Source organism: Diaphorina citri, unplaced genomic scaffold, assembly GCF_000475195.1.
Source record: "Diaphorina citri unplaced genomic scaffold, Diaci psyllid genome assembly version 1.1 scaffold1520, whole genome shotgun sequence".
In the NCBI taxonomy this organism is placed as follows: Eukaryota; Metazoa; Arthropoda; class Insecta; order Hemiptera; family Psyllidae; genus Diaphorina; species Diaphorina citri.
In genome coordinates this window covers 1-24782 of record NW_007378946.1, presented here as the reverse complement: position 1 = coordinate 24782, position 24782 = coordinate 1, and the positions used below count along the sequence as shown (strand labels likewise).

The window sequence follows — 24782 nt, the reverse complement described above, 5'->3', positions numbered from 1 at the left end:
TACTTCAATGTATAGAAAATAGACCACCTCTTAACATCGTTTATTTTTTCTTTCATTTTCAGCCAAAATGGATCAGATTACAGTGAAGGAGGTGAAAATCTTGGAGACCGCCAACGACATCCAAGAGAGGCGAGAGCAAGTCCTCAACCGTTATGCTGACTTCAAGTCAGAAGCCCGATCGAAACGAGAAAAACTCGAAGATTCAAGACGTTTTCAGTATTTCAAGAGAGATGCTGACGAGCTTGAGTCATGGATTTACGAAAAGCTCCAAGCCGCATCGGATGAGAGCTACAAGGAGACAACCAACTTGCAAGCCAAGATCCAGAAACATCAGGCGTTCGAAGCGGAAGTAGCTGCCCATAGCAATGCTATCGTGGTACTTGACAACACTGGTAAGGAAATGATCAATCAGAATCATTTCGCGTCTGAAGTCATTCGCAAGCGACTGGAAGAACTTCATAGACTATGGGAGCTGCTGCTATCCAAGCTGGCAGAGAAAGGGATGAAGCTTCAGCAAGCGTTGGTTTTGGTACAGTTCATCCGTCAATGTGATGAAGTGATGTTCTGGATTAATGACAAGGAAGCTTTCGTCACTGCTGATGAATTTGGAGCTGACCTGGAACATGTTGAAGTTTTGCAAAGAAAGTTCGACGAGTTCCAAAAGGATATGGCATCTCAGGAATACAGAGTGACTGAGGTGAATCAACTTGCTGATAAACTTGTGTTGGAGGGCCATCCTGAACGTGAGACCATCGTGCGACGCAAGGAAGAGTTGAGTGAGGCATGGATGAGATTGAAGCAGCTGGCATTGATGAGACAGGAGAAGTTATTTGGTGCCCATGAGATTCAACGTTTCAATCGTGATGCTGATGAGACCGTGGCATGGATTGCAGAGAAGGACGCTGTACTCTCTTCTGATGAATATGGAAGAGACTTAGCAAGTGTCCAAACACTCCAGAGAAAACATGAAGGTGTGGAACGAGATCTTGCTGCATTGGAAGACAAAGTATCTACCCTGGGTGCCGAGGCGGATCGTCTGTGTGGCATTCATAGTGATCATGGAGATCAAATCCAAGCCAAGCGAGCAGAGATTGTTGAGTATTGGGAACGTTTGACTGGAAAAGCTAAGGGAAGAAAACAAAAGCTGGACGAGTCCTACTACTTGCACAGATTCCTGGCAGATTATAGAGATTTGATCTCTTGGGTGAGTGACATGAAGGCAATCATCTCGGCTGATGAACTTGCCAAGGATGTTGCTGGTGCAGAGGCTCTCCTGGAGAGACACCAGGAACACAAGGGAGAGATTGATGCACGTGAAGATAGTTTCCGTGGTACTGCTGATGCTGGTCAATCTCTATTGGATCGTAACCACTACGCTGCCGATGATATCAGAGAAAAACTCAGAAACTTGGAGAATGACAAAACCCATCTACTGACACTCTGGGAGGAACGTCGCATTCTGTACGAGCAATGTATGGATTTACAACTGTTCTACAGAGATACTGAACAAGCTGACACTTGGATGGCCAAACAAGAAGCTTTCCTGTCTAATGAAGATCTAGGTGACTCCTTGGATAGTGTTGAAGCTCTGATCAAGAAACATGAAGATTTCGAAAAATCTCTGGCAGCTCAGGAAGAAAAAATCAAAGCCCTTGATGAGTTTGCCACCAAACTGATTGAAGGTCAACACTATGCTGCTGATGATGTCGCTCAGAGAAGAGATCTGCTACTGAAGCGTCGTGCTGGATTATTGGAGAAATCCGCCAGACGACGAGCCATTCTGGAAGATTCATACAAATTCCAACAATTTGAAGAGATTGTTGAGTATTGGGAACGTTTGACTGGAAAAGCTAAGGGAAGAAAACAAAAGCTGGACGAGTCCTACTACTTGCACAGATTCTTGGCAGATTACAGAGATTTGATCTCTTGGGTCAGTGACATGAAGGCCATCATCTCGGCTGATGAACTTGCCAAGGATGTTGCTGGCGCAGAGGCTCTCCTAGAAAGACATCAGGAACACAAGGGAGAGATTGATGCACGTGAAGATAGTTTCCGTGGTACTGCTGATGCTGGTCAGTCTCTGTTGGATCGTAACCACTACGCTGCCGATGATATTAGAGAAAAACTCAGAAACTTGGAGAATGACAAAACCCATCTACTGACACTCTGGGAGGAACGTCGTATTCTGTATGAGCAATGCATGGATTTACAACTGTTCTATAGAGACACTGAACAAGCTGACACCTGGATGGCCAAACAAGAAGCTTTCCTCTCCAATGAAGATCTAGGTGACTCCTTGGATAGTGTTGAAGCTCTAATCAAGAAACATGAAGATTTCGAAAAATCTCTGGCAGCTCAGGAAGAAAAAATCAAAGCCCTTGATGAGTTTGCCACCAAGCTTATTGAAGGTCAACACTATGCAAATCAAAGCCCTTGATGAGTTTGCCACCAAACTGATTGAAGGTCAACACTATGCTGCTGATGATGTCGCTCAGAGAAGAGATCTGCTACTGAAGCGTCGTGCTGGATTATTGGAGAAATCCGCCAGACGACGAGCCATTCTGGAAGATTCATACAAATTCCAACAATTTGAAAGAGATTGTGACGAAACTAAAAGCTGGGTCACCGAAAAACTCAAGTTTGCCAACGATGACAACTATTTGGACCCAACGAACTTGAATGGTAAAGTCCAGAAGCATCAGAACTTTGAGCAAGAACTGAATGCGAATAAAACAAGAATGGATGAGATCACATCTACTGGACAAGAACTTCTTGAAGCAAATCATTATGCATCTGATAAAATCAGACAACGCATGGAACAGATTGTTCACTTGTGGGAAAGTTTGGCAACTGCAACTGAAAAGAAAGGTAATAAACTGCAAGAAGCCTCTCAACAACAAGGGTTCAATAGAACGATTGAAGACATTGAATTATGGTTGTCCGAGATCGAGGGTCAGTTAATGAGTGAAGATTATGGTAAAGATCTTACAAGTGTGCAGAATCTTCAGAAGAAGCATGCTCTCCTGGAGGCTGATGTCGCTTCTCACTTGGATAGAATCGAAAGTGTCAAAGCTGCTACCGAACAATTTTTGGAACGTGGGCATTTCGACGCTGATAATATCAAGGCAAAGCAAGCCGCCATGTGTGAACGCTATGAGAATCTTCAGCGTCCTATTTGATTTGGCAAGCATTTTAAAGATCTAAGGGACATTTTATTGGGACAAAGCAAGCCTATGGAGGTAGATTTGTGATACTGTCCTGCTAACCAGAAAAGCAAGCAAACTGGAGACCTCTCCTAAGCACGATCCATAATAGGGTGACCTACTTGGTCAAATTTCTAGAAGATAGGGATCCTCAAATTTGTTCAAAGCTGTCTAACAACCAAACATCTCTATTGTGAAATATTGAAATGTTACTGTCTACTATATTTTTTGCCTGGGTTCCAAAAATACCCAAAAATACTTACCATCACTCACTCAGTGCGAAAAAATGACAAGTTTCTGATAATTTTGATAAGAAATTGATAAAGAAAAAGGACATAACCTCACCATTCAAAAAAATTGAAGAAAATTATCCGGAAGGTCAATATGGGCTAGATAAGGTCTGAGAGTCAGGCTAAAGTGGAGCCCAAAGCAAATTTGCAAAATTTCAAAGTTTTACTTTTCTACAAGAGGATCTTACTATGTGTAGATAATGTGACTTTAAAATTTCATATTAATGTAAATTCGTGCTTTAAAAGTTTATAAAATGATCTAAATTCGTTTTTAAAAAAATTTCGGCCACCGAAAGCCAGTGAAGGTCAATATGGGCTAGATAAGGTCTGAGAGTCAGGCTAAAGTGGAGCCCAAAGCAAATTTGCAAAATTTCAAAGTTTTACTTTTCCACGAGAGGATCTTACTATGTGTAGATATGTGACTTTAAAATTTCATATTAATGTAAATTCGTGCTTTAAAAGTTTATAAAATGATCTAAATTCGTTTTTTAAAATTTTTCGGCCACCGAAAGCCAGGAAAAAAATGGCGATTGAAAATTTTTATTTGTCAACTTTTTTCAGAACTCTCGCATTATCCACAAAATTTTACCTCCTTGAACTCTGCACTGCACGCTACCTAGCGGCGTTTTGACGCACTATCTGAAGAATGTGCATATTGAAAGGCGGCTGATGTATTGGAGCACATAAATTCTAGCACTGATTTGCCATACAGCAAGGCGGCTGATTTCCAAACAAAAATGTACATGAGCCACCAAGTTTTGACTTTTTCGACGTTTTCAGTATTTCAAGAGAGATGCTGACGAGCTTGAGTCATGGATTTACGAAAAGCTCCAAGCCGCATCGGATGAGAGCTACAAGGAGACAACCAACTTGCAAGCCAAGATCCAGAAACATCAGGCGTTCGAAGCAGAAGTCGCTGCCCATAGCAATGCTATCGTGGTACTTGACAACACTGGTAAGGAAATGATCTGGGCAAAGACTTGAGAAGTGTCCAGGCCCTACAACGTAAACATGAAGGGCTAGAAAGAGATCTTGCCGCTCTTGGAGACAAAATCAGGCAGCTGGATGAAACAGCTAACCGTTTGATGCAGACCCATCCTGAAACTGCTGAATGGGCAAAGACTTGAGAAGTGTCCAGGCCCTACAACGTAAACATGAAGGGCTAGAAAGAGATCTTGCCGCTCTTGGAGACAAAATCAGACAGCTGGATGAAACAGCTAACCGTTTGATGCAGACCCATCCTGAAACTGCTGAGCAGACCTATGCCAAGCAGAAGGAAATCAACGAAGAGTGGACTCAACTCACTGCTAAGGCCAACACACGTAAGGAGAAGCTGCTTGACTCTTATGATTTGCAACGTTTCCTCTCTGATTACCGTGACCTGATGTCATGGATTAACAGCATGATGGGACTTGTATCTAGTGATGAACTCGCGAATGACGTCACTGGTGCTGAAGCTTTGCTTGAACGTCATCAGGAACATAGAACTGAGATTGATGCTAGAACTGGCACTTTCCAAGCCTTTGATCTATTTGGACAGCAACTCCTTCAGTCTGGTCACTATGCTAGTGTGGAAATCCAGGATAAACTTGGTAATCTAGCTGAAGCCCGTGAAGACTTGGAGAAGGCTTGGATTGCTCGTCGCATGCAGCTTGATCAGTGTTTGGAACTTCAACTGTTCTACAGAGATTGTGAGCAAGCAGAGAACTGGATGTCTGCACGAGAGGCTTTCCTTAATGCTGAGGAAGTTGACTCTAAAACTGACAACGTTGAAGCTCTCATCAAGAAACACGAAGACTTTGACAAAGCTATCAACGCACATGAAGAGAAAATTGGCGCTCTACAAACTTTGGCTGATCAACTGATTGCTGCTGATCATTATGCTGCTAAACCAATTGATGACAAACGCAAGCAAGTCCTGGACAGATGGCGTCTATTGAAAGAAGCTCTCATTGAAAAGAGATCTCGTCTTGGAGAATCTCAAACACTGCAACAATTCAGTCGAGATGCTGATGAGATGGAAAATTGGATCGCTGAAAAACTACAGCTGGCCACTGAAGAGAGCTACAAAGATCCTGCCAATATTCAATCCAAACACCAGAAACATCAAGCCTTTGAGGCCGAGCTTGCTGCCAACGCTGACCGTATTCAAAGTGTTCTAGCTATGGGACAAAACCTGATTGATAAACGTCAATGTGTTGGTTCTGAAGAAGCTGTACAAGCTCGCCTGGCATCCATTGCTGATCAATGGGAATTCCTCACCCAGAAGACCACGGAGAAATCTTTGAAACTAAAGGAAGCCAACAAGCAGCGTACATACATTGCTGCAGTGAAGGATTTAGACTTCTGGTTGGGTGAAGTTGAATCTTTACTGACATCAGAAGACTCGGGCAAAGATTTGGCCTCTGTTCAGAATCTGATCAAAAAACACCAGCTGGTTGAAGCCGACATTCAAGCTCATGATGATAGAATTAAAGATATGAACGGACAAGCTGATTCTCTGATTGACTCTGGTCAATTTGATGCCAGCAGTATCCAGGAGAAACGTCAAAGTATCAACGAACGATACGAAAGAATAAAGAACCTTGCTGCCCACAGACAGGCAAGACTGAACGAAGCGAATACTCTGCATCAGTTCTTCAGAGATATTGCTGACGAAGAATCCTGGATCAAGGAGAAGAAACTCCTAGTTGGCTCTGATGACTATGGTCGTGACCTGACAGGCGTTCAAAACCTGAAGAAGAAACATAAGAGATTGGAAGCAGAATTAGCTTCTCATCAACCTGCTATTCAGAATGTGCAGGAAACTGGTGAGAAGTTGATGGATGTTTCAAACCTTGGTGTCCCTGAGATTGAACAACGTCTCAAATTATTGAACCAAGCCTGGTCTGAGTTGAAACAACTTGCAGCCAACCGTGGACAGAAGCTTGATGAGTCTTTGACTTATCAACACTTCTTGGCTAAAGTTGAAGAAGAAGAAGCTTGGATCAGTGAGAAACAACAGCTACTCTCTGTGGAAGACTATGGAGATACCATGGCAGCTGTCCAAGGCTTACTCAAGAAACATGACGCGTTTGAAACTGATTTTAGCGTCCATAGAGACAGATGTGCAGACATCTGCTCTGCTGGCAACAAGTTGATTGAAGCTAAAAACCATCATGCTGATAGCATTACACAGCGGTGTCAACAACTGCAACTGAAACTGGACAATCTGATGGCTCTGGCTACAAAACGCAAGACCAAGCTCATGGATAACTCTGCCTATCTGCAGTTCATGTGGAAAGCTGATGTCGTGGAATCATGGATTGCTGACAAAGAGACGCATGTCAAATCCGAAGAGTATGGCAGAGATTTATCAACTGTCCAAACATTACTCACCAAGCAAGAGACATTCGATGCTGGACTACACGCCTTTGAACACGAAGGTATTCAGAACATTACGACTTTGAAAGATCAACTTGTCGCTTCCAACCATGACCAAACCCCAGCCATTGTCAAGAGACATGGAGATGTCATTGCAAGATGGCAGAAGCTACTTGGAGATTCCAATGCAAGGAAACAACGTCTCCTCCGTATGCAAGAACAATTCCGTCAAATTGAAGATCTGTACTTGACTTTCGCTAAGAAGGCATCCTCGTTCAATTCTTGGTTTGAAAATGCTGAAGAAGACTTGACAGATCCCGTACGTTGTAACTCCATTGAAGAAATCCGTGCCTTACGTGAAGCCCATGCCCAGTTCCAAGCCTCTCTCTCTTCCGCCCAGGCTGACTTTGAAGCGCTTGCTGCTTTAGATCAACAAATCAAGAGTTTCAATGTCGGACCTAACCCATACACCTGGTTTACCATGGAAGCTCTGGAAGACACATGGAGGAATCTACAGAAAATCATCAAGGAAAGAGATATTGAACTTGCAAAGGAAGCCACCAGACAAGATGAGAACGATGCTCTGCGTAAAGAATTCGCCAAGCATGCCAATGCGTTCCACCAGTGGTTAACTGAAACACGAACCTCCATGATGGAAGGCACCGGATCCCTTGAACAACAACTGGAAGCCATTAAACGTAAAGCAGCTGAAGTACGATCCAGACGATCCGATCTGAAGAAGATAGAAGACCTTGGTGCAATCCTAGAGGAACATTTGATCCTGGATAACAGATATACAGAGCATAGTACTGTGGGGTTAGCACAGCAATGGGATCAGTTGGATCAGCTAGGCATGCGTATGCAACACAACTTGGAACAACAAATCCAAGCCAGGAACCAGTCTGGTGTGTCTGAGGACGCATTGAAAGAATTCTCCATGATGTTCAAACACTTCGACAAGGATAAGAGTGGAAAACTCAACCAGACAGAATTCAAGTCTTGTCTGAGAGCTTTAGGTTATGATCTTCCCATGGTGGAGGAAGGACAGCCAGATCCAGAGTTTGAAGCTATATTGGACCTTGTCGATCCTAATAGAGATGGTCACGTGTCCTTACAGGAATACATGGCGTTCATGATCAGCAAGGAAACAGAGAATGTGCAGAGTTCTGAAGAGATTGAGAATGCGTTCCATGCGATTGCAGCATCTGACCGTCCTTATGTCACCAAGGAGGAACTGTATGCCAACCTGACGAAGGAAATGGCAGACTACTGTGTCGAACGAATGAAACCCTATGTGGATCCGAAAACAGAACGCGGTATTCCAGGCGCCCTGGACTATATTGAATTCACTCGCACGCTATTTCAAAACTAATGCCTGCCTCAGCTAACAGATAGCGCTATGAAAACTTCTCGACACCTCTAACACAAACCCAACAGAATCTTGTGTACCAGATGGTGTAGCTACTCTCTCACTGATATGGGAGTTGGAGGATATTCTTGCACTTGACAAGAAATTTCAACTCCTAAAAATCAGTGGAAAGAGAACGCTCACATCTACTTCAAATAAGACATGTTTTGTGTTCCTAATAAGTAAAGTAAAAAAATAAATCAGAAAACAATATAGTCAAAAGGCACACACTGTGGTAGATGTACTCGTATGTGTACCTTAAACTGAAGAAGGTACTCCTAGGCATTATAATAATTTAAAAGTTTAAATAACACTTTTATCAATTACCTACCAAATGGTCTTCTATCACATGAAGAGAGTCGAGAGTTTTCAACATTATTTAAGCTTTCACTGTGTAGTATATTTGTATACCCCCACCTTGTATTCTTCTCCTATTAGATTAGTGATGTTTATTCTCCTTTTTATCGCATTTTTCCGGCGGGCCGACTGTCTGACAGACCTAAATTTGTCCAACCCAGGGCTGTCAGACCGCCAGTAGCATTACTAGGGGTTGCAATGCGGGATCCCGCAATCCCGCGGGATCCCGCACCTTTTTCCAATCTCGCAATCCCGCAGTTTTTAGCTGCTGGATTTGCTGGATTTGCGGGATTTGCGGGATTTTTCGGAATTAATGGATCCATGAATTAAGATAAAAATACCACAAAGAAAAGGTTTAAAATAGGTCGAATAACCCTTTTTTTATGAACTCTACAGGCACCTTGATTTTTCTGTCTACAGGTAGTCTGGTTTCAAGTAGTGTTTCTTTTGTTCTCCTGATTTGAAAGGATGATATTGGTCTTGCAAATCTTGTATTTCTATCCATTCCTCCTACATCCGTTGAAGTAGAAAGAGCTTTTTCAGCCGCTGGTTTAATATGTTCTCACTTGAGGACCAGATTGTCAGACCAAAGTTTGTCAAGTTTATGTTTTTTGAGATCTCACTTTCAGATGAACAAATGCAGACCATCAACTGACCATGGACCATGCCTACATATTGACTAAGATTTAATTCATTTGACAATTTTTACCTACTTTCAATTTTCAATTCTGTTCTGTTTGTTCTGTTTACTTGAATTCATGTTCTGTTTGTTTAATTTTTTGTTTTGTTTTTATCCACAAGTTTCTATTTTCACGGTATAAACGCTGTAATTTTTATTTTCTTTAAAAACGAATTTAAATAAGACAATTGTGGTAAAGATCGTTATCTTTATTCAGCAGTGGATTGATAACAGCTGGTTATGATGATGGTGACGATGAAAACGAATTAAATTTTGTTTACCTATTGTACAGTTTTGTGATTAAAAGGTTAGCAATTACTTCAAATAGAAAGAAAATCGCAAAGAAAGAGTTTCAGTCACCTTTGGCGGGGGTTTAGGTGATAAATACCTATGTTGCCCCTTCAATTGCATAAGTGCGGGATCCCGCGCTGGATCCCGCGGGATTGGCCAAATCCCGCGCGGGATCCCGCGGGATTGGAAACGTGCGGGATTTGCGACCCCTAGTTAGTACCTAGATTATTATTAGTGGGACATTAGATTTTTATTAATGGAAAATGTTCCATTGAATACCTAGGATGTGAGAATTTTATTTTTATAAATGGGAAATATACATACCACTGATTGGGAAGTGTTCTCGTTTGGCACATATGTAGTGAACCTATTTCTCACTACCTAAAGGTGTTTGAAAATGTTCATACTGACCTCCATACTTTGCTTTTTTTTTTTTTGTAACTTGAGATCTTTTTGTCTCAGAAGCAAAGAGAAGGAATACAGGATAGGAGAAAGCCAGCTATCCTTAGAAAAAAACTTATCTTTTTAGGATGAAGGTTGCCCAGGGCGGGAATCAAACCTGTGACCTAGCACTTACAAGGCAGATGTGCTACCGTCCAAGCAAACCAGGCTTAAATATACATAAAAAAAAAAAAAAAAAAATCGAAATCCTGAATGAGATTAATAAAGAAGATGGAACAGAGTGTAATGGTACAAAAAAAAAAAAAAAAAATACATACACACTATGCTTATGAGATGAGTAGCTACACTCCTACTATGCTGTGGCATTGAGACAAATAACCCTGTCAGAGATAGCAGCTGATTCATTTCAGTGTGTCTCCATTCATTAAACACTCATCTCTCTTCTGTCCTTTTGTTCTTTTTTAGCTGCAAAACTATGACTATCATTTTTTATATGTATCCTAAGTTCCATTAAATAATTTTTACTAATGTTATACCTATTATTTTATTATTTGTGTAAAGTCTACTTTACACTTTGTCACAACTACTTAATGTTACTTCAATGTATAGAAAATAGACCACCTCTTAACATCGTTTATTTTTTCTTTCATTTTCAGCCAAAATGGATCAGATTACAGTGAAGGAGGTGAAAATCTTGGAGACCGCCAACGACATCCAAGAGAGGCGAGAGCAAGTCCTCAACCGTTATGCTGACTTCAAGTCAGAAGCCCGATCGAAACGAGAAAAACTCGAAGATTCAAGACGTTTTCAGTATTTCAAGAGAGATGCTGACGAGCTTGAGTCATGGATTTACGAAAAGCTCCAAGCCGCATCGGATGAGAGCTACAAGGAGACAACCAACTTGCAAGCCAAGATCCAGAAACATCAGGCGTTCGAAGCGGAAGTAGCTGCCCATAGCAATGCTATCGTGGTACTTGACAACACTGGTAAGGAAATGATCAATCAGAATCATTTCGCGTCTGAAGTCATTCGCAAGCGACTGGAAGAACTTCATAGACTATGGGAGCTGCTGCTATCCAAGCTGGCAGAGAAAGGGATGAAGCTTCAGCAAGCGTTGGTTTTGGTACAGTTCATCCGTCAATGTGATGAAGTGATGTTCTGGATTAATGACAAGGAAGCTTTCGTCACTGCTGATGAATTTGGAGCTGACCTGGAACATGTTGAAGTTTTGCAAAGAAAGTTCGACGAGTTCCAAAAGGATATGGCATCTCAGGAATACAGAGTGACTGAGGTGAATCAACTTGCTGATAAACTTGTGTTGGAGGGCCATCCTGAACGTGAGACCATCGTGCGACGCAAGGAAGAGTTGAGTGAGGCATGGATGAGATTGAAGCAGCTGGCATTGATGAGACAGGAGAAGTTATTTGGTGCCCATGAGATTCAACGTTTCAATCGTGATGCTGATGAGACCGTGGCATGGATTGCAGAGAAGGACGCTGTACTCTCTTCTGATGAATATGGAAGAGACTTAGCAAGTGTCCAAACACTCCAGAGAAAACATGAAGGTGTGGAACGAGATCTTGCTGCATTGGAAGACAAAGTATCTACCCTGGGTGCCGAGGCGGATCGTCTGTGTGGCATTCATAGTGATCATGGAGATCAAATCCAAGCCAAGCGAGCAGAGATTGTTGAGTATTGGGAACGTTTGACTGGAAAAGCTAAGGGAAGAAAACAAAAGCTGGACGAGTCCTACTACTTGCACAGATTCCTGGCAGATTATAGAGATTTGATCTCTTGGGTGAGTGACATGAAGGCAATCATCTCGGCTGATGAACTTGCCAAGGATGTTGCTGGTGCAGAGGCTCTCCTGGAGAGACACCAGGAACACAAGGGAGAGATTGATGCACGTGAAGATAGTTTCCGTGGTACTGCTGATGCTGGTCAATCTCTATTGGATCGTAACCACTACGCTGCCGATGATATCAGAGAAAAACTCAGAAACTTGGAGAATGACAAAACCCATCTACTGACACTCTGGGAGGAACGTCGCATTCTGTACGAGCAATGTATGGATTTACAACTGTTCTACAGAGATACTGAACAAGCTGACACTTGGATGGCCAAACAAGAAGCTTTCCTGTCTAATGAAGATCTAGGTGACTCCTTGGATAGTGTTGAAGCTCTGATCAAGAAACATGAAGATTTCGAAAAATCTCTGGCAGCTCAGGAAGAAAAAATCAAAGCCCTTGATGAGTTTGCCACCAAACTGATTGAAGGTCAACACTATGCTGCTGATGATGTCGCTCAGAGAAGAGATCTGCTACTGAAGCGTCGTGCTGGATTATTGGAGAAATCCGCCAGACGACGAGCCATTCTGGAAGATTCATACAAATTCCAACAATTTGAAAGAGATTGTGACGAAACTAAAAGCTGGGTCACCGAAAAACTCAAGTTTGCCAACGATGACAACTATTTGGACCCAACGAACTTGAATGGTAAAGTCCAGAAGCATCAGAACTTTGAGCAAGAACTGAATGCGAATAAAACAAGAATGGATGAGATCACATCTACTGGACAAGAACTTCTTGAAGCAAATCATTATGCATCTGATAAAATCAGACAACGCATGGAACAGATTGTTCACTTGTGGGAAAGTTTGGCAACTGCAACTGAAAAGAAAGGTAATAAACTGCAAGAAGCCTCTCAACAACAAGGGTTCAATAGAACGATTGAAGACATTGAATTATGGTTGTCCGAGATCGAGGGTCAGTTAATGAGTGAAGATTATGGTAAAGATCTTACAAGTGTGCAGAATCTTCAGAAGAAGCATGCTCTCCTGGAGGCTGATGTCGCTTCTCACTTGGATAGAATCGAAAGTGTCAAAGCTGCTACCGAACAATTTTTGGAACGTGGGCATTTCGACGCTGATAATATCAAGGCAAAGCAAGCCGCCATGTGTGAACGCTATGAGAATCTTCAGCGTCCTATGAACAACAGAAAACAACGTCTCATGGACTCACTTCAAGTGCAGCAACTCTTCAGAGATATTGAAGATGAAGAGGCTTGGATTAGAGAGAAGGAACCTGTGGCTGCTTCAACCAACAGAGGTCGCGACCTGATTGGTGTTCAAAATTTAATGAAGAAACATCAAGCTGTGCTATCTGAAATCAACAACCATGAGAACCGTGTAGCAGCTGTGTGTCAAGCATCTCAACAGATGATTGATGATGGTCACTTTGCATCCGATGAAATCCGTCTCCGAGCAAGTAACTTGAATGATCATTGGAATCAACTCAAAGAGAAGGCATTACAGAGAAAACAAGATCTTGAAGATTCTCTGCAAGCCCATCAATACTTTGCTGATGCCAACGAGGCTGAGTCCTGGATGAAGGAAAAGGAACCTTTGGTTGTCAATACAGACTATGGCAAGGATGAAGATTCATCTGAAGCTCTGCTGAAGAAACATGAAGCTCTTGTATCTGATCTTGAAGCTTTCGGAAACACTATCTTGGGTCTGAGAGAACAAGCGCAATCTTGCAGACAACAAGAAACTCCAGTAATCGATGTCACTGGAAAGGAATGTGTCATTGCTTTGTATGATTATACTGAAAAGTCTCCTCGCGAGGTTTCAATGAAGAAGAGTGATGTACTGACCCTTCTCAACTCAAACAACAAAGATTGGTGGAAAGTTGAAGTCAATGACCGTCAAGGGTTCGTACCAGCCGCGTACGTTAAGAAGATGGAAGCTGGTCTCACAGCTTCTCAACAGAATCTTGCTGATGGTAGTTCTATCGCTGCACGTCAGAACCAGATTCAATCCCAATACGATCAACTCATTTCCCTTGCTAGAGAGAGACAGAACAAGCTGAATGAAACTGTCAAGGCCTATGTCTTGGTGAGAGAAGCTGCTGAACTAGCCACTTGGATCAAAGATAAAGAAATGCATGCACAAGTACAAGATGTGGGTGAAGATCTAGAACAAGTTGAAGTAATGCAAAAGAAATTCGATGACTTCCAATCAGACTTGAAAGCAAATGAAGTCAGACTTGCTGAAATGAACGAGATCGCTATGCAACTGATGAGCCTTGGTCAGACTGAAGCTGCCTTGAAGATCCAGACTCAGCTTCAAGATTTAAATCAGAAGTGGACCTCTCTTCAACAACTCACTGCAGAGAGAGCAACTCAGTTGGGTTCAGCTCACGAAGTACAGCGTTTCCACAGAGATGTTGATGAAACGAAAGATTGGATCCAAGAAAAAGATGAAGCTCTTAACAACAATGATTTGGGCAAAGACTTGAGAAGTGTCCAGGCCCTACAACGTAAACATGAAGGGCTAGAAAGAGATCTTGCCGCTCTTGGAGACAAAATCAGGCAGCTGGATGAAACAGCTAACCGTTTGATGCAGACCCATCCTGAAACTGCTGAACAGACCTATGCCAAGCAGAAGGAAATCAACGAAGAGTGGACTCAACTCACTGCTAAGGCCAACACACGTAAGGAGAAGCTGCTTGACTCTTATGATTTGCAACGTTTCCTCTCTGATTACCGTGACCTGATGTCATGGATTAACAGCATGATGGGACTTGTATCTAGTGATGAACTCGCGAATGACGTCACTGGTGCTGAAGCTTTGCTTGAACGTCATCAGGAACATAGAACTGAGATTGATGCTAGAACTGGCACTTTCCAAGCCTTTGATCTATTTGGACAGCAACTCCTTCAGTCTGGTCACTATGCTAGTGTGGAAATCCAGGATAAACTTGGTAATCTAGCTGAAGCCCGTGAAGACTTGGAGAAGGCTTGGATTGCTCGTCGCATGCAGCTTGATCAGTGTTTGGAACTTCAACTGTTCTACAGAGATTGTGAGCAAGCAGAGAACTGGATGTCTGCACGAGAGGCTTTCCTTAATGCTGAGGAAGTTGACTCTAAAACTGACAACGTTGAAGCTCTCATCAAGAAACACGAAGACTTTGACAAAGCTATCAACGCACATGAAGAGAAAATTGGCGCTCTACAAACTTTGGCTGATCAACTGATTGCTGCTGATCATTATGCTGCTAAACCTATTGATGACAAACGTAAGCAAGTCCTGGACAGATGGCGTCTGTTGAAAGAAGCTCTCATTGAGAAGAGATCTCGTCTTGGAGAATCTCAGACATTGCAACAATTCAGTCGAGATGCTGATGAGATGGAGAATTGGATTGCTGAAAAACTACAGCTGGCCACTGAAGAGAGCTACAAAGATCCTGCCAATATTCAGTCTAAACACCAGAAACACCAAGCCTTTGAGGCCGAGCTTGCTGCGAATGCTGACCGTATCCAAAGTGTTTTGGCTATGGGACAGAACCTGATTGATAAACGTCAATGTGTAGGTTCTGAAGAAGCTGTACAAGCTCGCCTGGCATCCATTGCTGATCAATGGGAATTCCTCACCCAGAAGACCACGGAGAAATCTTTGAAACTAAAGGAAGCCAACAAGCAGCGTACATACATTGCTGCAGTGAAGGATTTAGACTTCTGGTTGGGTGAAGTTGAATCTTTACTGACATCAGAAGACTCGGGCAAAGATTTGGCCTCTGTTCAGAATCTGATCAAAAAACACCAGCTGGTTGAAGCCGACATTCAAGCTCATGATGATAGAATTAAAGATATGAACGGACAAGCTGATTCTCTGATTGACTCTGGTCAATTTGATGCCAGCAGTATCCAGGAGAAACGTCAAAGTATCAACGAACGATACGAAAGAATAAAGAACCTTGCTGCCCACAGACAGGCAAGACTGAACGAAGCGAATACTCTGCATCAGTTCTTCAGAGATATTGCTGACGAAGAATCCTGGATCAAGGAGAAGAAACTCCTAGTTGGCTCTGATGACTATGGTCGTGACCTGACAGGCGTTCAAAACCTGAAGAAGAAACATAAGAGATTGGAAGCAGAATTAGCTTCTCATCAACCTGCTATTCAGAATGTGCAGGAAACTGGTGAGAAGTTGATGGATGTTTCAAACCTTGGTGTCCCTGAGATTGAACAACGTCTCAAATTATTGAACCAAGCCTGGTCTGAGTTGAAACAACTTGCAGCCAACCGTGGACAGAAGCTTGATGAGTCTTTGACTTATCAACACTTCTTGGCTAAAGTTGAAGAAGAAGAAGCTTGGATCAGTGAGAAACAACAGCTACTCTCTGTGGAAGACTATGGAGATACCATGGCAGCTGTCCAAGGCTTACTCAAGAAACATGACGCGTTTGAAACTGATTTTAGCGTCCATAGAGACAGATGTGCAGACATCTGCTCTGCTGGCAACAAGTTGATTGAAGCTAAAAACCATCATGCTGATAGCATTACACAGCGGTGTCAACAACTGCAACTGAAACTGGACAATCTGATGGCTCTGGCTACAAAACGCAAGACCAAGCTCATGGATAACTCTGCCTATCTGCAGTTCATGTGGAAAGCTGATGTCGTGGAATCATGGATTGCTGACAAAGAGACGCATGTCAAATCCGAAGAGTATGGCAGAGATTTATCAACTGTCCAAACATTACTCACCAAGCAAGAGACATTCGATGCTGGACTACACGCCTTTGAACACGAAGGTATTCAGAACATTACGACTTTGAAAGATCAACTTGTCGCTTCCAACCATGACCAAACCCCAGCCATTGTCAAGAGACATGGAGATGTCATTGCAAGATGGCAGAAGCTACTTGGAGATTCCAATGCAAGGAAACAACGTCTCCTCCGTATGCAAGAACAATTCCGTCAAATTGAAGATCTGTACTTGACTTTCGCTAAGAAGGCATCCTCGTTCAATTCTTGGTTTGAAAATGCTGAAGAAGACTTGACAGATCCCGTACGTTGTAACTCCATTGAAGAAATCCGTGCCTTACGTGAAGCCCATGCCCAGTTCCAAGCCTCTCTCTCTTCCGCCCAGGCTGACTTTGAAGCGCTTGCTGCTTTAGATCAACAAATCAAGAGTTTCAATGTCGGACCTAACCCATACACCTGGTTTACCATGGAAGCTCTGGAAGACACATGGAGGAATCTACAGAAAATCATCAAGGAAAGAGATATTGAACTTGCAAAGGAAGCCACCAGACAAGATGAGAACGATGCTCTGCGTAAAGAATTCGCCAAGCATGCCAATGCGTTCCACCAGTGGTTAACTGAAACACGAACCTCCATGATGGAAGGCACCGGATCCCTTGAACAACAACTGGAAGCCATTAAACGTAAAGCAGCTGAAGTACGATCCAGACGATCCGATCTGAAGAAGATAGAAGACCTTGGTGCAATCCTAGAGGAACATTTGATCCTGGATAACAGATATACAGAGCATAGTACTGTGGGGTTAGCACAGCAATGGGATCAGTTGGATCAGCTAGGCATGCGTATGCAACACAACTTGGAACAACAAATCCAAGCCAGGAACCAGTCTGGTGTGTCTGAGGACGCATTGAAAGAATTCTCCATGATGTTCAAACACTTCGACAAGGATAAGAGTGGAAAACTCAACCAGACAGAATTCAAGTCTTGTCTGAGAGCTTTAGGTTATGATCTTCCCATGGTGGAGGAAGGACAGCCAGATCCAGAGTTTGAAGCTATATTGGACCTTGTCGATCCTAATAGAGATGGTCACGTGTCCTTACAGGAATACATGGCGTTCATGATCAGCAAGGAAACAGAGAATGTGCAGAGTTCTGAAGAGATTGAGAATGCGTTCCATGCGATTGCAGCATCTGACCGTCCTTATGTCACCAAGGAGGAACTGTATGCCAACCTGACGAAGGAAATGGCAGACTACTGTGTCGAACGAATGAAACCCTATGTGGATCCGAAAACAGAACGCGGTATTCCAGGCGCCCTGGACTATATTGAATTCACTCGCACGCTATTTCAAAACTAATGCCTGCCTCAGCTAACAGATAGCGCTATGAAAACTTCTCGACACCTCTAACACAAACCCAACAGAATCTTGTGTACCAGATGGTGTAGCTACTCTCTCACTGATATGGGAGTTGGAGGATATTCTTGCACTTGACAAGAAATTTCAACTCCTAAAAATCAGTGGAAAGAGAACGCTCACATCTACTTCAAATAAGACATGTTTTGTGTTCCTAATAAGTAAAGTAAAAAAATAAATCAGAAAACAATATAGTCAAAAGGCACACACTGTGGTAGATGTACTCGTATGTGTACCTTAAACTGAAGAAGGTACTCCTAGGCATTATAATAATTTAAAAGTTTAAATAACACTTTTATCAATTACCTACCAAATGGTCTTCTATCACATGAAGAGAGTCGAGAGTTTTCAACATTATTTAAGCTTTCACTGTGTAGTATATTTGTATACCCCCACCTTGTATTCTTCTCCTATTAGATTAGTGATGTTTATTCTCCTTTTTATCGCATTTTTCTGTTCCCCTAATAATTTTATCACCTCTCTAACATTTTTTTGTTGTGTATTATTTTATTTGCTTTTAATATTCTTTTTATCCACATGGATATTTTCACACTATTCTTTGTTTCAAAGTACTTTATTTTTATACGTTTATGAATTCTTTTATACCCTCGAATGTAGACGTTAGATCCTCGTATTATTTTTTTAATCACTTGAAAAATTTAAACAGCACTTTGATCGGACGAAATGTGGTTATTTGTTAGATTTTCTTAAGCCTTTTTAAGGTTTGGAAGGTCTGCATTTTTTTCCACTTTTGTCCGCAATTAAATACTTTTTACTTAGGCAGCTTTTACTATAGTATTAATTATTACTATTTATGTATTTGTTTACAACGTTATGATGTCTCATAAGTTAAAAAAAAAATAAAAAATGGTGTGTTGTTTGATTTAAATGAAATTAAATGGATTTGAAATTTTGAAGTTTGGTAGGTAGGTATGTAAAATTTGGAATTTAAAAGTTGGCTGAAAATTTGTAAAAAGTAATCATAACCATATTCTCCTATATTGAATGAAAAAAAAAGTAAAAAAGATTTAGGCAATATTGCTTGCAAGTTTTTAATGTTTTGTGCACTTCCTGAAACACAAAAATGTGGTCCTTTACAGCCGGATGGGCAGCTATTAAATTTACTAGCTTGAAATTTTTAATCTCTTTGGTGTAAAAAAAAAAAAAAAAAAAAAAATGTTTAACCAAATTTCTATCCACTCCATATTTTAGTAAAAAGTTGATGTCCATTGTTCCCCCTAACGTTCCTCTTGAGACATCCATAACTTTAGACTGTAAGCTCTTCTTAAAGTTAAGAAAGATTTAAAATTATTTATTTCGAAATAAAATCTATTTACTTTCTAGAGTTTATAGCTTGAAGCTTACGTTTTGTTCTTTATTTTCTAAAATAAATAATAGGTAGGTACTAAGAAGGTACAAAATAGAAGGGAAAGTAGGACAGGATAGGAGAAATCCAGCTGTTCCGAAATCAGACCTTTCTCACCTTTCCTGTTCATGATAAAGTTAGTAGGGATGTAAATGAGTCGAAAAATCTCGTCCTTTTCCCCTTGTGCCCTCGGGTGGGGTGGGGGGGGGGGGGGGTTCCACACTTCTCTTCTATACGCTATGATCGGAACAACGGTTGGTGGTGTTCTACCGTATTTTTACAGTTAACTGAGTTAACAGTATTTCGACCGCTTTTTTACTGACTTTAGGATTAGTTAGGTATCGATAAGATGGGTATTTCCCCACCAAGAACAACAACAACTCACGGAAAAATTCAAAAGCTCTCATATGTATAGCTGGGTAGGTAATAAGGAGATCTGTACATAATAATCATGTGTAAATACACACTTAGAAAAAAGGAGTGAGCTCCCCCACAAAACCACAAATGTAAAAAAAAATAGGTACCCATTCGGTAGGTATTATCCGGCATTAACATAAAAATAATAATAGAAGGAAAACATTGCAAAGTTAAATTTGAGAGAACGTTGAAGCAATTGAGATCCAGCATTTTCAGCAGACACGAAAAACTGGGAATGCAGTCTTGGCCTTAATATTCTGATCTCACCACTTTTATAGGTCTACACTTTTGGATAGGAACTTGGCCTTTTTTTACTTTTTCATATTTATGTTTTGTGGGGGATCGATTTAGGTATATCTCAGAATCTAAATGCATAGAAGTCGTAGAAAAAAGAGAAAATTTACCTAAAAAAGACAAATTTTAGACCTTTTAAAAATATAGGTTGCCAGCCTAGTTGCTATGATGGTAGTGCGTCTGCCTTGTAAGTGCTAGGCCGCGGGTTCGATTCCCGCCCGGGGCGGATTTTATCCTGATGGGATAATGTTCGTTCTCGGAACGGCTGGCTTTCTCCTATCCTGTCTTCCTTCTCTCTTCGATTTCAGGACGATAAGACCATAGCAGTTACGGTTCCCTCTGTCAAACCTCTTAAAAAAAAAGAGGTTTGTGGCTGTGGTTTTGTACCGGGTTGAGATGAGCTCGGACGAGGTGAGATAGGATATTGTTTCTACAATTTTGCATTGGAGTGGTAACTTAAGCAAGGATAGCGTGGGAGTGTTGGGTATTTTTTCTAACCCTCTGTCCCGGCGGCCATGTTTAAAATTTATTTTATATTTATTTTTGTTTGCTTTGTAATTCGCTTGTTTGTAATACCTATCTAATATAAATGAAAAGTATAATATAAACGTGAAAACTCGAGATAAAAAGTAAAAAATAAATTCAGATTGTACAAGTTGCGGAAAAAAATCAAAATTTCGAATTTCCCCCCAACTTTACACGCTCATGAAGGCTGTGTTAAGGTACCACATCATTTTCCACACGCCGAGAAAGGACGGGAATGGCCTATCTCAACCCGGTACATAACCATAGCCTCAATCACATAATTATGATTGGGGTTGTGGTTATGTACCGGGTTGAAATGAGCTCGGAGTGCTCGGACTAGGTGAGACAGGATATCGCAGGGTTGTCCAACCCGCGGGCTGCATGCGGCCCGCGAACTCTATGACTAAAGAATTCATCAATATGTGCGAAATTGCTTTTTCGACTATGAAGCATGTGAAAAACCAATGAAAAAACTATCTTTCGGATGTGTCTCTTCTTTGCGGCCCGCCAACCTTGATCTCTTATGGCCCTCGGGTGCACAAAGGTTGGACAATCCTGGGATATTATTACCAACCTTGCCTTCCCCAACCCGGTATACATAACCACAGCCTGGGTCATGGTCATGAGTCATGACAAGGCAACTGATGTTGAGGCAGGATTACATTACAATTTACATACAATATTTCTGACCCCCCATGAGCTCACTTGACCTGATACTCCTGACAGTAGAGTGTTTCTACCTTTACTGAGAGTGCATTGCAGCATTTCTCCCTTGGTCTTCCTTATTTTCTGACCTAATGGTACCTATATATTCACTTTGTTAACAAAAATCTTCATATTGTCTCCTATTCTAGGAAAAATCTAGTGGAAGCATTGAACAAGGAGGGTGTAGAAGCGACTCTCATTTTGGATGCTGCGGTGGGGTATATTATGGAAAGTGTGGACATGGTCATGGTAGGGGCAGAAGGGGTGGTGGAGAGTGGAGGTATTATTAACAAGGTAATTGTATTATTTTGTATCTTACCACTGAGAGTTATAATAGTATCAAGGGTTTTCTTTGACATCACCCATTTGATTTACACAGAATAAGTAGAGGAGGAGTATTTCTTGAGCTCTGGATTAATGGAGCAGTTGCAAATGGGTAAAAATTATAAATAAATGGTCGATTCCTATGTTAAAAGTTGGGTACCGATTATGTTCGCGGAATTCGCGATTATGTTCGCGGATTTCGCGATTTTGTTCGCGGATTTGGCGATTATGTTCGCGGATTTCGTGATTATGGCAATTTTGTTCGCGGATTTGGCGATTATGTTCGCGGATTTCGCGATTTTGTTCGCGGATTTTGCGATTATGCAGATGGCAGCACCTTTATGAAAATGAGTCACCCTCACAAAACTGACGTAAACATCCGAAAAAACTAGCAAAAAGTTTAGAATTTTTTTGTCGGAAGGAAGAAGAGAGGTGTGTCTGTGTTTCCTATTTGTGTTTTGTTTTTCTTATCAGCCTGCTTTCTATAAAGTTTAATTACTCGAACGGGAAAATCAATAATTTTCCATTTGGAAAAGTGCTTTCGAGAAATAACAGTCAAGGAAAAACACCCAACGGAGATTTGCTGTAGTTGAAAAGTTTTGGCTTGACTTGAATAAAGGTGAGGACAGAAATGTTTTTTTAGCCTCTGCTTAATATGCTATCAATTTACAGTTAGTTCATAGATATTTGCAATACCGCTAGATTGATAGGTCTTTATGCTATTTGAACTGCTGAAATAAATTAATTTAAGTACCTTCAATCTAGGCTTTTTCTTGAGAGGTCTATATTGAATGAATACCTGCCCAGTTAACATCCGAGTTGAATTGATGTAGGTAGGTCGTTTTTGTATCAGATAATGGCTTCCTACTCCTTCGATAAGTTTAATGTTTAGTTTTGTCTCTAACAGCATTTATTTTATAGGAAGAGCAAAACAAACTGATTTCTGAGCTCTGTATGTAACCAAGAAACTAAGTAGGTAATTTATGAAGCTCATCATCGTCATGTGAATAAATAGAAAGCTCCTTTTGTGTTTAACCTAACCCTATATTAACACTGGTCACTGCTCAAATTTTGAAAGCTCATTTTTGTGTTTAACCACTGAAGAAACATGAAGCTCTTGTATCTGATCTTGAAGCTTTCGGGAACACTATCTTGGGTCTGAGAGAACAAGCGCAATCTTGCAGACAACAAGAAACTCCCGTAATCGATGTCACTGGAAAAGAATGTGTCAACCTAACCCTAACAATACTGGTCACTGCTCATTTGTGACAGCTCCTTTTTGTAGAAATTTTCCATTGACATGATTTGGAATGCTCACTGGTACAAAATTGAAAAAAAGGGTACCTATGTTCCTATTTTTACTAGGAATAACTGCAAATTGGTCCTATCTGTACATTCGTATTTTATCTACAAAAGGTAAGAATTTTGCCTGGAGTTTTAAATTCTTGGCATCCATCACTGGAGCATATTTGGCACTCATGAGCTCTGATGATGCTATTCAATAATGTTTATATTATAGATTGAAAAAATTTGTTCAATCATAAGGAAATTTTTTGAATATATCATGAATATAGGAGAGCAGAGGTGTGGCACAAGATTTCAGAGTTAAAACACTACTTCCTAACATCAGTATAAATGGTCTCCTGAAACACCTAGGTACCTCTTGAATTTCCTTTTATTATCAAGAATATTTCCTAAGCTCCTACTATTATTTATTACCTAAGCATTTGGAAGCTGGAAAAATGCCGTAGTTATTTACAAAAATAAAATCTTAGTTATCCATTAGGAGAAATATTACCTGCATAAAGATATGTAAGTAGGTAGCTAAGTTATGTAAGATATTTTTGAAGAACAATAATAAAATATTGAGCATATTTATGAATTGGCAAAGAAACCCATGATGGTGTTACACTCTTATAACCAAGTTCCTAGATGATCTCACAATTTTCTTCAACAGTTTGTAGACTAGAAACTACTATTTATAACTTTACCCTCATACTTTGTTTATTACCAGTTTACCAGTAAGTAGGTAGTTACATAAGACATTTGCATTTTGTATACCTAGTTGGGTACTTTTTAGGAATCTAAGTATTTCCTAACAATGAGGCTATCCAAAATGCCTTTAAAAGCACACCTAGTGTTAGCATTGAAATCTCCAACTTTTAAAATACAACCTTTGATAAAATTATCAAGTCATAAGTAAATTGGATTTTAAATGGGTAACAAGTAATTATTTCAACATCTCTTGTTCCACTAGCTTCTTCTAATTAACAGGTTTTTTTTTTTTTTAAAGAGTTTTGCATCTGATCTTGAAGCTTTCGGAAACACTATCTTGGGTCTGAGAGAACAAGCGCAATCTTGCAGACAACAAGAAACTCCCGTAATCGATGTCACTGGAAAAGAATGTGTCATTGCTTTGTATGATTATACTGAGAAGTCTCCTCGTGAGGTTTCAATGAAGAAGAGTGATGTATTGACTTTACTTAACTCAAACAACAAAGATTGGTGGAAAGTTGAAGTCAATGACCGCCAAGGCTTCGTACCAGCCGCGTATGTTAAGAAGATGGAAGCTGGTCTGACAGCTTCTCAACAGAATCTTGCTGATGGTAGTTCCATCGCTGCACGTCAAAACCAGATTCAATCCCAATACGATCAACTCATCTCTCTTGCTAGAGAGAGACAGAACAAGCTGAATGAAACTGTCAAGGCCTACGTCTTGGTGAGAGAAGCAGCTGAACTAGCCACTTGGATCAAAGATAAAGAAATGCATGCACAAGTACAAGATGTGGGTGAAGATCTAGAACAAGTTGAAGTAATGCAAAAGAAATTCGATGACTTCCAATCAGACTTGAAAGCAAATGAAGTCAGACTTGCTGAAATGAACGAGATCGCTATGCAACTGATGAGCCTTGGTCAGACTGAAGCTGCCTTGAAGATCCAGACTCAGCTTCAAGATTTAAATCAGAAGTGGACCTCTCTTCAACAACTCACTGCAGAGAGAGCAACTCAGTTGGGTTCAGCTCACGAAGTACAGCGTTTCCACAGAGATGTTGATGAAACGAAAGATTGGATCCAAGAAAAAGATGAAGCTCTTAACAACAATGATTTGGGCAAAGACTTGAGAAGTGTCCAGGCCCTACAACGTAAACATGAAGGGCTAGAAAGAGATCTTGCCGCTCTTGGAGACAAAATCAG

The 24782-nt window shown here is 41.0% G+C and overlaps 3 protein-coding genes and 1 pseudogene across 3 annotated transcripts; all 4 read left to right on the top strand.

Annotated features, from left to right (window-relative positions):
• Positions 1-43: 43 nt before the first annotated feature.
• LOC103516244 (spectrin alpha chain-like) lies at positions 44-8624 on the top strand. The gene is made up of 4 exons (XM_026828696.1): positions 44-1682; positions 2464-3168; positions 4287-4448; positions 4603-8624. Exons 1-4 carry the CDS (start codon positions 68-70, stop codon positions 8226-8228), a joined length of 6108 nt encoding a protein of 2035 aa, XP_026684497.1. The 5' UTR covers positions 44-67; the 3' UTR covers positions 8229-8624.
• Positions 8625-10630: 2006 nt separating this feature from the next.
• Positions 10631-19315, top strand: LOC103516242 (spectrin alpha chain). The gene has a single exon (XM_008481202.2). The coding sequence runs from the start codon at positions 10655-10657 to the stop codon at positions 17897-17899; it is 7245 nt and encodes a 2414-aa protein (XP_008479424.1). The 5' UTR covers positions 10631-10654; the 3' UTR covers positions 17900-19315.
• Positions 19316-20716: 1401 nt separating this feature from the next.
• On the top strand, positions 20717-21647 carry LOC113470328 (annotated as a pseudogene).
• A 1038-nt stretch (positions 21648-22685) lies between these two features.
• On the top strand, positions 22686-24778 carry LOC103516243 (spectrin alpha chain; the record flags this gene model as incomplete). The annotated part of the gene is made up of 2 exons (XM_026828700.1): positions 22686-22715; positions 23896-24778. Coding segments are annotated over 2 exons (913 nt in total), but the record flags the coding sequence as incomplete, so codon positions are not given.
• Between the last annotated feature and the right edge of the window lie 4 nt (positions 24779-24782).